At 40.5% G+C, this 11,941-nt stretch overlaps 1 protein-coding gene across 2 annotated transcripts; it reads left to right on the plus strand.

Annotated features, from left to right (window-relative positions):
* Window positions 1–4,575: 4,575 nt before the first annotated feature.
* LOC137805311 (G-protein coupled receptor-associated protein LMBRD2B-like) lies at window positions 4,576–11,480 on the plus strand. 2 transcript variants are annotated; one of them, XM_068605164.1, is made up of 18 exons: window positions 4,576–4,685; window positions 5,529–5,746; window positions 5,998–6,107; window positions 6,602–6,700; window positions 6,865–7,032; window positions 7,102–7,312; window positions 7,439–7,513; window positions 7,599–7,703; window positions 7,809–7,989; window positions 8,575–8,756; window positions 8,930–9,063; window positions 9,248–9,353; window positions 9,484–9,581; window positions 9,780–9,883; window positions 10,112–10,158; window positions 10,274–10,382; window positions 10,617–10,716; window positions 10,829–11,480. In XM_068605164.1, exons 2-18 carry the CDS (start codon window positions 5,573–5,575, stop codon window positions 10,890–10,892), a joined length of 2,067 nt encoding a protein of 688 aa, XP_068461265.1. In that variant the 5' UTR covers window positions 4,576–4,685; window positions 5,529–5,572; the 3' UTR covers window positions 10,893–11,480. The 2 variants fall into 2 exon arrangements, with proteins under 2 accessions (XP_068461265.1, XP_068461266.1); XM_068605165.1 differs by having other exon boundaries at window positions 5,572–5,746.
* The last annotated feature ends 461 nt before the right edge of the window (window positions 11,481–11,941 follow it).

Genomic DNA, 11,941 nt, shown 5'->3' on the forward strand with positions numbered 1-11,941 from the left:
AAAGGGATCAAAGTGGAGAATCACATCTTGACATATTCTGGCAAAAAAAAGCTTCAAATAAAGACTTGGGTTTGTTTCAGCCTCTCTGAAAAAAAAGATGCCTGTTGCTGACATCCTCCATTAAAATTACATAAACGTTTGGAGACGGATGTTCAGGCACTTTTCTTTTTCTCGAAAGTGAAGGAAATGAAGCTGATGGTTTGACAGCTTCATCGCCTCATCAACTGTACTGTAACTGAAATGATGTCATCCGCATTAGGCTCACTTTTAACCCTTGTGTGGTGTTCGAGTCCTTGTGTTGTTGTATGTCCTTGTCGTTCCTGCACAAGATTGCCCCCATTGTTGATAAATTCAAGCACTGACACGTATCTGCTCTTACATTTCATCATCTGGCTTGTGGGAACCAATCTTTATTTGGTCATACATATCTCAGCTGAAAATTGTGGGCGGGACACAAATAAATAAAGCTTTGCCCGTGTGGTTCCTTATCACAACCAATCAAGGTGGCCAAAATATTCTCTGCTCAGATGGCCTTGCAATTGATTTTGAAAGAGAAAGAGAAACTTTTGATGATGATGTAGAGGAAGAGGTTTCAGAATGTGAGGATCACATTTAAGAAAATTCAGAGTCTGACAGTAACTTTGAAGAAGAGGATGAGATTGAGCAACAGCGAGTTCCAAAATGAAGACGAGCACCAGGAGCAGCCCACATGTTCTGACCTTGGAGTTCTATGGTCTAACCTCAGGTTTATATGCTCTGACCTCAGGGTTCTATGTTCTGACCTTAGGGTTCTATGGTCTAACCTCAGGGTGCTATGCTCCTACCTGAGGGTTCTACGCTCTGACCTCAGTGTTCCATGTTTTCGACCTTCAAGGTTCTATGCTCTGATCCCAGGGTTCTACGCTCTGACCTCAGGGTTCTATGCTCTAATCTCAAGGTTCTATGCTCTGATCTCAAAGTTCTATGCTCTGATCTCAGGGTTCTAGGCTCTGACATCAGCTAGTTCCAGGAGAATATGTGCCCAGGAGCATCACTCTTATCTTGATTATAATTGATTTTCTTTTTTTTATTACATTTTATATATAAAACATACACGCACACATGCACAATTTATACACAGATACACACCGGTCGAACCCTCTATTTCAGCACCACTGAGTGTGTGCAACATTAGCTGGCCCAGGCTGCACTACCAAGCCAGTTGTTTCAAACAGGAGTGGTCCACTCCCAGGGGAGTGCTGTATCCAGGGCAGGTTATAAGATCTGTGGTCTACAGTGGCCCTCTAGGGACATATAGAACTGAGACCACTTTGTTCGACGGCATCATTGTGCACAAGGGTTTCCCATGGATCAAATGTTACAGACTTCAAACCCAGGGGTCTCAGCGCACTCATAGCAGTTGTTCAATGGGCACGATGGGAGACGAGGCTGTTCACACACCGCTTCTCACTGATCTGAATGAGGCCACGCTGGACGTCGTCCCGGTGGCTCGTCGGGCTAGACGCATGATTAGAACAACTTGGGCTCAAGTCTCTCTGAGGAGGAGAGAGAGAGACAGAGAGAGAGAGAGAGAGAGAGAGAGAGAGAGAGAGAGAGAGAGAGAGAGAGAGAGAGAGAGTAAAGGCAGCGGAAGAGACAGAGGGGGTCTAGACATTCAGTAACAGTTGCAGATTGGGCTCAGAGGCAGACTTCACCACACAAGAAAACAAGCAGCCCCCTTTGCTCACAAACATGGAATCTCCACGGTTCAACATTATGTGATAAAGGAGCCACATTAAATAACAGAGAACCAAGGGTTAGGATCATTTTTGAATAAATCTGGAAAACAAAATTTTTCTCTGTCACAAATACAAGTTCAGAATTGTTGCTTTCTAAGGCATCAACAAAGTTCATCAGTGTGCCATCACATCTGCATTGCAAACACCCCTGGTTATCTTTAATATGTGCCCAATATAGAATTTCAATGATTTTAACTGTTGGGATACTAGGGGATCTTTACCGTCTTCAGTGTCGTAGTGCTAAATGTTGATTGGTTGCTATAGAAATGTCTGATTGTCGTGCCAGGTGCAGTGTTAATCACCTCAATCAGGTTCACCTGTGTCTTTACAGTAAGTACCTGCAGAGGGGTGACTCTGCTGAAGACTGAAACGTTGAACTCTACACTGTCATCTTCGCACTGACTCTTAGATAGGACAGGGCTTTGGTACTAAAAAAGGTTTCAGTTTCCAATAATCGGTGCCCCGTGATGCCAAGGGGAGTGACCAGAAACATGATCGAGACAGGTGTTTGAGGGTCTCAAAGATTTAAACATGACACCTTTCTATTTTGTATCATAAACAACTGGCCAAAGAAGCCCATCTTTTTGAAAATAGGAGATGAGAGTGCTCAATGACGGTAGAATAAAAAAGAGCAGACAATAGCTTGAAGGAGAGGCAGCTATTATCTCATTGTATTACAGTTCACTTTTTAGTCTCGCTTTTAAACTCTGTGGGTCTGAACTCATTTAGTTTTTTTTCCCCTTTTTGGTTGAATTCAAATATCATTATTGTTTTTTCTTTTCAGGAACTTTTGTTTAAATTAATAATCATGACTATAACGAATCAACACATTATCAGCAGCAGTAGCAGACATGGCATTAGGAGGAATGGTTTCAGTATTCATCCTTCTAGAGTCATGCATTGTAATGTTAGTAAGTTATTTGGAAGTTGTGGGGAAATTCTGCACCAGCACTTCAAACAAATACTATAAGGAGGGGTATTTGTCAATGTGTGTTGTCTTTGTATGATGCCGAAGACGTTTTAGGACAGATTCATTACCTCCATCTAGTGGTGAAAACTGTTCAATAATAATCATAGTAATATTCAGTGTAATCATTCTTGTGACAGTTTACCGAACACATACGTTCATTTTCTTCAGTGGCACTACACAAAGAGTATATATGAACACGAGTTGACTTGTCTGCACCTGTCCATCTTTGTGTTAGATGTGAGAAGTGAGGACTGTTGTTTGTGGGATCAACAGAAATTAAGCTCAATCCAGAATTGAATCACAGTAAAAATCTAAGAAAAACAGGATCATTATATTAAGATTAAATTTCACTCACACACTTTTATCACAGAATGCTCAGGGTATAATCAGAGCATTAGGGTTTGAATGGTCACACAGCTTATTACACTAATCCCAGAGCGAGAAAGAGAAAGATATAAGGGGTTAAAGTGAGAATGTAGGCTGACAGATGGCCTCACTAAGTACCTGACTAAACCTGACTGCCAATGCTGTCAGGTTTTATCTGCACTCTAACTGTCTGGATCTAGCCCTGCAGAAACAAGACGGGAGCCAAAGTGTAATGTGACAGAGTCCCCATTGAGTCTTGATCTACACGGAGCGTAATACCACCAATTTATGAACCCGATGGAGTTGATGGATAATATTCTACTGGACTGGCCAGGATCTCTGGACATTTTTGGGTCAGTTTGGTTGGAGGCACTTGGTGTGTCCAGGGTGGTTGTAGACTGGTCTGTTTGTTTGAATCTTGTAGAACATCTGTGTCTGGACCTGATGAGCCAGATGGACATTTTACTGGAGCACCGAGCTGTGTGCTTCAACATGCTGGGCCCTCTGTACGCCGACGACCCATATGTGTGGATGTCCCTTTGCAACTGAAAAGGATCGAAGATGTTTGTCAACCTTAAATACTTTTTTTTTCCTCCCAAATTTTGTCAGTTGGAAAGCATTTTTAGACCATGAGTCTGAGTGCACAAGATCTGTCATTATCATTGTATAAACAGTTTGTGGGATGATGATTTGATTTGATGTGATTTGATGTGATCTGTTGTGTTTATCTAAAAACATCTAAATGTTTAAGTGTGTTATTAATCTGGTGTGAAAATCATAACAAAACATTATAATGCTGAAAAACTTTGTGCAAAATTGTGTTGTGTCACAATTCAAAGTGTGGGAATCCTAATAAGATGAGAAACATTATTTTGTATCATTGCAATTATAAATGATGGGATAAAATCTGCTTTGTAGTTAAATAAAAATGTACAGTAAGAATAATTGTTTTGCAGCTCAAGGAACAATATTATCTTCTGTAGGCAGAGTATTTTGTTTTTATATACACATGTACGTTCTATGTATTTAGCATATACGTGACAAATAATTGTGACTGTAGAAACATTTTGCCATATTCAAAGACAGTGGTGAAGAGGTACGTGGTGGGAATATGTGGCTGATAACCATGCATTTCCTAAATAATTACTCTGGTGGGTTGCTTGGGAATTTCATTTTGGGGATCATTAAAGTTTCATTCATGTATTTTTCATCGTGGTTAATTTGCTGGAAATACTCCAGTAAAGTGGAAGTAAATACACGGAGGTACTTTCCACCACCGTTCAAATGTGGGTCGGTGGGCTACTATGTCACGATACCTGTTTGGCTGTCGGACCACGATGACGCTATGGTCCTACAGCCCGGTTTCCTGTTTGAGAGACGCCATTGCTCGCATACATTACCCAGAAGCCCGAGCTGCGTCAGCAAAGAGCGCATGCTGTTTGACCGTTACGTAATGTAGTTTCAAAGGTTGTGAACATTTGTCGGGCTTCGCGTCTCAGGAACACGATGTGACAGCAAATTTAGACAGCTTATTGCTTTAGAGGCTCCAGCGCGAGAGAAGACATCCAAAGGTGAGCATTTCTGCCTGTGATTGATTCAACAACGGACTGTTAATGCACCGATTGATTGTGAAGCGATGATCAACAATACGAGACCACACTCGAGCCTTGTCCTGCTTTGTTGTTGCTTTCTTTTTTTTTTTTTTTTTAGGATGTCAACATGACCACAGACACAGGCTAGATGATAGACATAGGGAAAATATTTAGCTTTCACCATAATTCAACTCTTGGTCGTAATAATTAAGATTAAAATATATAGCCTGGTGGGCTGCAAATAATAAACATTGTAAACCACTCCTTTTTTTTTTATATAACACTGTTAGACAACGCTGTATTTAAGTCAAGACTGTTTCTAATACGGTTGAAGTAAAAAATGCAAAGCTAACTTCTTCTACAAATGGTTAATAATTTGTATTGTATATGTACCATTTTATAAAAAGCATGCCATTCAGTTTTAGGCTTGTGTATATGAATCCTTTGATAGTCAAGCATTGTATCTCATGGAAAAACAGTGGCATTGAAATGAATAACTGTGAACATTAAATTGCTTGCATTCACATCACATTATTGCGTTACAGAAGTCTGCAAAACATATTTTCACACGTCAGTGAAAGTTCAGCATCAATAGAAATGATATGTTCAAGTTTCGAAAACATAAAATACATTATTTGTAGAATGATTAGCTTTAATGGAAAGTGCATGTGATTGGCAGTAAGTGGTCATATGTTCTTTTATTTCCCTGCTCCCTCCACCCCCACCTCCTATCATTCTCATATGTTTAGCTCCTACTGTATTACACCAGATAAGAGCTGATATCCCATTGGTTTATCTCTGTGCGTCTCTTCCCCCCTCCAGTGTGCCATCATGAGTTCTTGACGCCTGTCTCTTCATTCATCAGTATGAGCGGTGCTGCGCTGGCTGTAGTGGTGGTGGTTGTTTTCCTCTTGGCACTCTACCTCCTCCAGCGCTATGGCGATTTGCGGAGGCAGCAGCGGATGGTCCTCTTGGGGACGCTGCTGTCCTGGTACCTCTGCTTCCTCATCGTCTTCATCCTGCCGCTCGACGTCAGCACGGTATGAAACCATTGCAGTTGTTCGACGTGTGTGTGTCAACATTATGTCTTTTGGCCTTCGGTAACAATAGTTGATTAGATGTTCTCACAATCAAAACAGGGTCAACGGGATGCGAGTTTGTTTTGTTATTGAGAACAATCTGATTCTGACTGAGGTTGAGTTGTGTTTATTTATCTTTCCTGTGCCAGTGTAATGTGATGAATAGGCTTCGTCATGGAGCTGACTCTGTGTACACTCTGCTCTTCTTTCAGACCATCTACAAGCAGTGTGTTCTTGACAATGCAAACCACCCGGCGCCTGTAACTCGAACGAGACTCACTAATCAGACAGATGACAACTCCTCTGTTCATCCAACTGTCAGGTAAATGAGATAACATTTGATTATCTGGCACAGTTCTCACATTTTTGCAAATTGCATTTGAAATAGGCTTCATACCCTGATGTTGTCAAACTGTGGCGATGAAAATAATCCCAACACCTCCCAACACTTGGTTCATTGTCTCACTTATCTCTTATTGTATCAAGCCAGATGGCATTATTGGTATAATTGGTCCAGGTTTCGATACATTCATAATGTCTGAGACGTCTGCCTTCACCTCAATCCAATAAAGCTGAATTAAATGATTTTTATGGTGCTCACAAAATTCCAATTACATTCATACTTTTCAGCTGCAACATGTCTATCCATAAACATTGTCAACCTTTTATTAATGCTATTTCACATTGAAGAGTTTATTTGGTGTGTCGGATATGAACTTTTACTAACAAAGTGTGAGTATCCAAAAAGACTTGACAGCAAGGCGTATCACTGAAGTGTTCTTGCAACATGTATTCTTTTATGTGTACGTGTGACAGTACAACACAGGTTTGTGAGGAGCCATGGAGTTATATACCCGATGGCATCCTGCCAGTGTTCTGGAGAGTTGTATACTGGACATCCCAGTTTCTGACTTGGTAGGATACTCACACACTCAGTCACTTATTTGAACTTTGACTCTATCTACTGTGTCTTCCACCTGTTATTAACATAGTTGTGTTTTGTTATACTGTGTGTGTGTGTGTGTGTGTGTGTGTGTGTGTGTGTGTGTGTGTGTGTGTGCCTGTGTGTGCGTATGCAGGCTGCTTTTGCCATTCATGCAGTCTTATGCACGATCGGGAGCTTTCTCCAGAGTTGGAAAGATTAAAACAGCGCTCATTGAAAACGCTATCTATTATGGCACCTACCTCCTTATTTTCATCTCTCTGCTCGTCTATGTGGCCGCTCACCCACAGTGGCAACTCACATGGTAAGTCCTCCGTGGTTCAATTTAGGAAACATTAGATGGCCTGTGGACTTATCTGTAAAACATGTGCAGGACAGAGCTCCAGACCATCGGCATTACATCCGCCAACACCTGGGGCCTCTTCCTTCTGGTGCTCTTGCTGGGCTATGGCTTGGTGGAGATCCCCCGTTCTTATTGGCTCTCATCTTCCCATGGTTACCTGCTGGCCAAGACTTACTTTAAGACAGCAAAAATGGCTACTGAGAAGGCGTCGGCAGAGGAGAACCTGGCAGATGTTATGGAGGTGAAACTTTATATACAGTTCTGTGCAATATAAGTATGAAGAGATTCCAGCAGGTGCTGAATCTGAAAGTGTTTCAACAGACTTTGCATCTTTACTTTAATAAATACAAACATTTGTTATTATCAGGAGGTGGCCGGCGTCCATGAATCTGTCAGATACAACCACTGTCTCAGGAAGTGTGTGGACACCATAATTACAAAGGTGAGAAATACACGAGTGAGTTCAATGCTGTGTTGACAGTCAGGCTGTGTGGGAAAGTCTTCATCTGAGCGTCCTCTCTTTTCAGTGTCCCACTGAGTACAGAGAAGAGATGGAAAGAACTATGGAAAGCTCTTGTGGTGAGCAGAATGTCCTTCCCACCAAAAGAGACTTGATTAAGCTGCATAAAAAAGTAAGGACTTTTTTAAACATTGCACTGTGGGTTTAAAGGCAACAGTGCTAAAATACATTGGTGCATGTAGTAAATGTAATAATTGTGTGTGTGTGTGTGTTTCAGGTAATCTCTGGGGTGCAGAGACACGGTCAGACTCAGGTTCAGTGGTCTATCTTGTTAGATGAGGCCTTTCATCTCGAAGATGTAGCTAAAAACCAGAGCAGCCCAGCCCGACTCTTCACCCACAGTGCCCCGTCAGAACACTGCGGGTGGATCCATCGGTTCATCTACACTCCTACTGTGGGTGAGTTCAGTCAGGACAAAAATCTCAAATTTACAGATGGAAATTAAGGATAATTTCTCAACAACTTAATTTAGGTACCTAATGGCAGTACTTCTGATCAGTATTAGCATTTAGTGAGACCGAATTTTCTTTTTTTACTAGATTTTTAATAGCCTACTTGTGTTTCTTTGACTTTTTGGAATATATTTGTTTAAATTTCTCAACAGTTGTACCTTGGGATCCTAAATGCTGTTTTTTTTTCATTCTGGCCTGCTAATAAGAATGATGACCAAAGGTTTTTCACCCAGCTACAGCAGAGTCCACTTTCAACCGGCCAATTCCAATGTCTATGCTACTTTTAGAACTACAAAGTAGTTTTTAAGAAAGAGTTTTCTCACATTTGATTGCACTTATTCTTTAAGACCTTTGCTGAAGTTTTACTGTTTTTGCAAATTGTGTTTTATTTAATAATAGAACCCCACAATGTCTCTACTTCTGTTGCATTTGTGGGCTGCGTGTCACTACATCAAAAAAGTAGCTCAACTTGAAATTGTTTTTTGATTTTTCCTCCATCTGTGTGTGTGTGTGTGTGTTTGTCTGTCTCAGAGTGGTACTGGGAGTGTGTGTTCAGGCAGAGTTTCTACAGACTGCTGGCAGTTCTCCTGTGTCTCCTCTCAGCAGCAGTTGTTTGGTCTGAGTGCACCTTCTTCACTACACACCCGGTCCTCTCCCTCTTCGCTGTCTTTGTTCAATTGGCTGAAAAGCAACACAACTACATTTGTATCGAGGTGGGCACATATTGAGTGAGGCAAACAGAAATGCACAACAAACCTGAGCTTTGCTAAGCTAAAATAAATGTGTAAATACTCACTGCGTTCCATAGTTTTGACACGTAGATTCTGAACAATATCTTATCCATTCAACACCATAGCTGACCTGACTCTTTTTCTCTCTCCACCAGATGGTGTGCTTCGTGAGTATCCTCTTCCTGTGTGTCTGTGTCTACTCCACAGTGTTCAGGATACGAGTCTTCAACTACTACTACCTGGTGCCACATCACCAGACTGATGCTTACAGTCTGCAGTTCAGCGGCATGTATGTTCCTCATAAAAGTCATATTACGAAATATGAATTTCACACAAAAGGCTGAAGAGGCCAGTCTCAAACACTGTTATTTGTTTTAAACACCAGCATGTTTTCTGGTCTGGTCTTGTCACATTGTGTTGAACTCCTGTATTGTGATATTGGAGTTGCTTCTCTTTTTTTTTTTCCCTCTCAGGTTGTTTTGTCGCCTGACCCCTCCTTTATGCCTTAACTTTCTGGGCCTGATTCACATGGACTCCGCCATCTCACATCAGGACAGAATACAGACATCCTACACCTCTGTGGGTCCCACGCAAACATGCAACACTTGAGTGTGTGACCACATAATAAATATATGTGGGAATTTCTAAATCTATCTGCATTGAAACCAATTGGAGTGATGCAATGTCCCTCTTTATTTCTCTCTGTCAGATCATGGGCTCTATGCGTGTGCTATATTTTATTTCTGATGGCTTCTATATCTACTATCCCATGCTGGTGTTGCTGCTCTGCTTTGCCACTTTTTACAGGTGCGCCAATAATCACTGACAACTAACACTATTTGCATACATTTTATATAGATAGTAGTTTTGGTTATATGTATTAGCTTATTGATAATGAAAGGTTATTTTGTGTGTGTGTGTGTGTGTGTGTGTGTGTGTGTGTGTGTGTGTGTGTGTGTGTGTGTGTGTGTGTGTGTGTGTGTGTGTGTGTGTGTGTGTTTGTAGCCTGGGCTCCCGCTGTTTGAACCTCCTAGGCTTCCACCAGTACATCACTGATGACCACTTGACCTCTGACCTGGTGGATGAAGGCAGGGAACACATCAGAAGAGGTAGTTCAATCACACATTTAGTCACTCACATTTCTGATGTTCCTGTTTAAGGTTATAGTATTCTTTTAATTATATATTTTGAGCCACATTATTGCAGACGTGATTAATTATGTCTTCCTCTCTGGAATCTAGTAGACACAAATTAGTTATTAAGCAGGTGATGGTTCATTATTTTACTTTTACTCTTTATTTCTTAGACCTCTTTTACTTCAACTTGTTCTTTTGTAGAAAGAAGAAAAAGACAGAAAGCAGAGGATGGAGAAAATCGAAGATGGGTTAGAAAAGTTTATTCTGTCAAATCATTTATTTTTTCAATTTTCTGAGAAGCCAAGAAAACCCTCCCAGTGTGTTGGCTTGCTGTTTTCTAAATAGTTTGGTTTTCTGTTTCAGGCCTGGAGAGAGCGGTATGGAGTCCAGGGGGCTACTGGGCGAACCAGAGCTGGTTATACTGAATTGAAGGATGACCAGAGCTGCTCGGTCACAGACGTCACAAATAGTGGTAGAGATTTAAGAAAACTAGTATAACCATGGAATAGAATATTTTGTGTTTCTCACAGCTACTGAATGTAATATGACAATAAGGTTTTTTTTCAACAGCATGATTTCATATATTATGCTTGTTTGTATTGTGCTTTGTTTCTGGATAATTTGGCAATAACCTTTCCCTTATATCCATCAAGAGGTCTTCCTGCTTACAGGACACAGTGTAGACATTGCGCTCTGTCTTTCTCAGTTAAAACATTCACCAGAAGAGATGGAGAGGAGGAGGAGGAGGAGCAGAGGAGAAGTTTACTGCGAGATTATTCCAGTAATGAAGGCTCACCAAACAAAAGGTTTGTTTATTTTTTGCTCAATTAATGGGACATAGTGTTTAATTGGAGCCGAATAACAATTAAACAGGCTTCCTTAATCACATACTCTGTCTCTCTGTGTCTGACACTGTAGATCCACAGGAGGACGTTACCTTTCTCTGTCACCTTCTCGGACACGCATCTTTGACGATGTTTGATGCACTGAAGGCATGGGAGGAGAGCAAACAACTGTAGTACAAGCTGGAACTGGAAAAGGACAAACACATGCACGTCTTCTTTAGGAAAGTCTGAATGCCAAGGATTATACAGGATTTCCGGAAATAAAGAGGAAGATACAATCGGTTAAAAACATGAATCACTGAAAGAGAGCACTGACTGTGATTAACCTGTTTGTGCAAAGCCAAACCTTTTTTGAATATATTTTTGATATTTTCTGTGAAGCAGTAATGTTTTACAAGCGTAGATTGACACCTGCAGTAGTGTAAGGTAAGCCACATGATACATGTGAAAATGTATTTCATCACACAGGTTCATACATTTTAATTAGTAAGAAAACAGGTTATTGTGAAAGCTGTGAAAACAAAATAAAATGAACACTAATATATATAGTCAAAGGGAGGATATCAACACCCTGACCTATTTCATATTGAATATTTTGTGTTTGGAAAGACATTACTTTTTTGTATGTGTTCTCGTCTACAGTTAATTATTTTCTCTAAGGTTATGTACATTTTGTATTTGTCTATCCGCCAAGAGTATGCATTAAATGATAACAATTTGACTCATTTTTGCAGTCTTTATTACATGACAAATTACTTAAATGCGACCCACCAACACATAAGTAGCATGTCTTTTAAGATCTTCAGTGGTTTGATATTATAAAAGAGACTGCACATGTCTCAAAAGCTATATCAACTTCTAGTTCAGATAAAACTAAATGAAAAGTAAAACAGAATTTCAATTATTTGTTGTATTTTTTATTTTAATTGACAGAAGGACTTGTGTTGGACGGTGCCCGTGCTGCCTTCTAAAGCTCTTCGTAAACTATACAACTCTGTCATCAGTAGTTGAACACTCACAAGATTGACTGCAAAAGTAATGCCATACTGTTATTTTACTCAACTCAACTTAATCTTACCGAAGCACTCTGTGTCGTAAATATACGTGGCTACGTTCATTTATTTTAGGTTTTATATATGTTGTGTCAGTGAAATGACCTCAAACGCCCTTTTCCCACAGCAAGCAG

Source organism: Clinocottus analis, unplaced genomic scaffold (assembly GCF_023055335.1).
Source record: "Clinocottus analis isolate CAN_PGR_092001 unplaced genomic scaffold, fCliAna1.0.p SCAF_7, whole genome shotgun sequence".
Taxonomy (NCBI): domain Eukaryota; kingdom Metazoa; phylum Chordata; class Actinopteri; order Perciformes; family Cottidae; genus Clinocottus; species Clinocottus analis.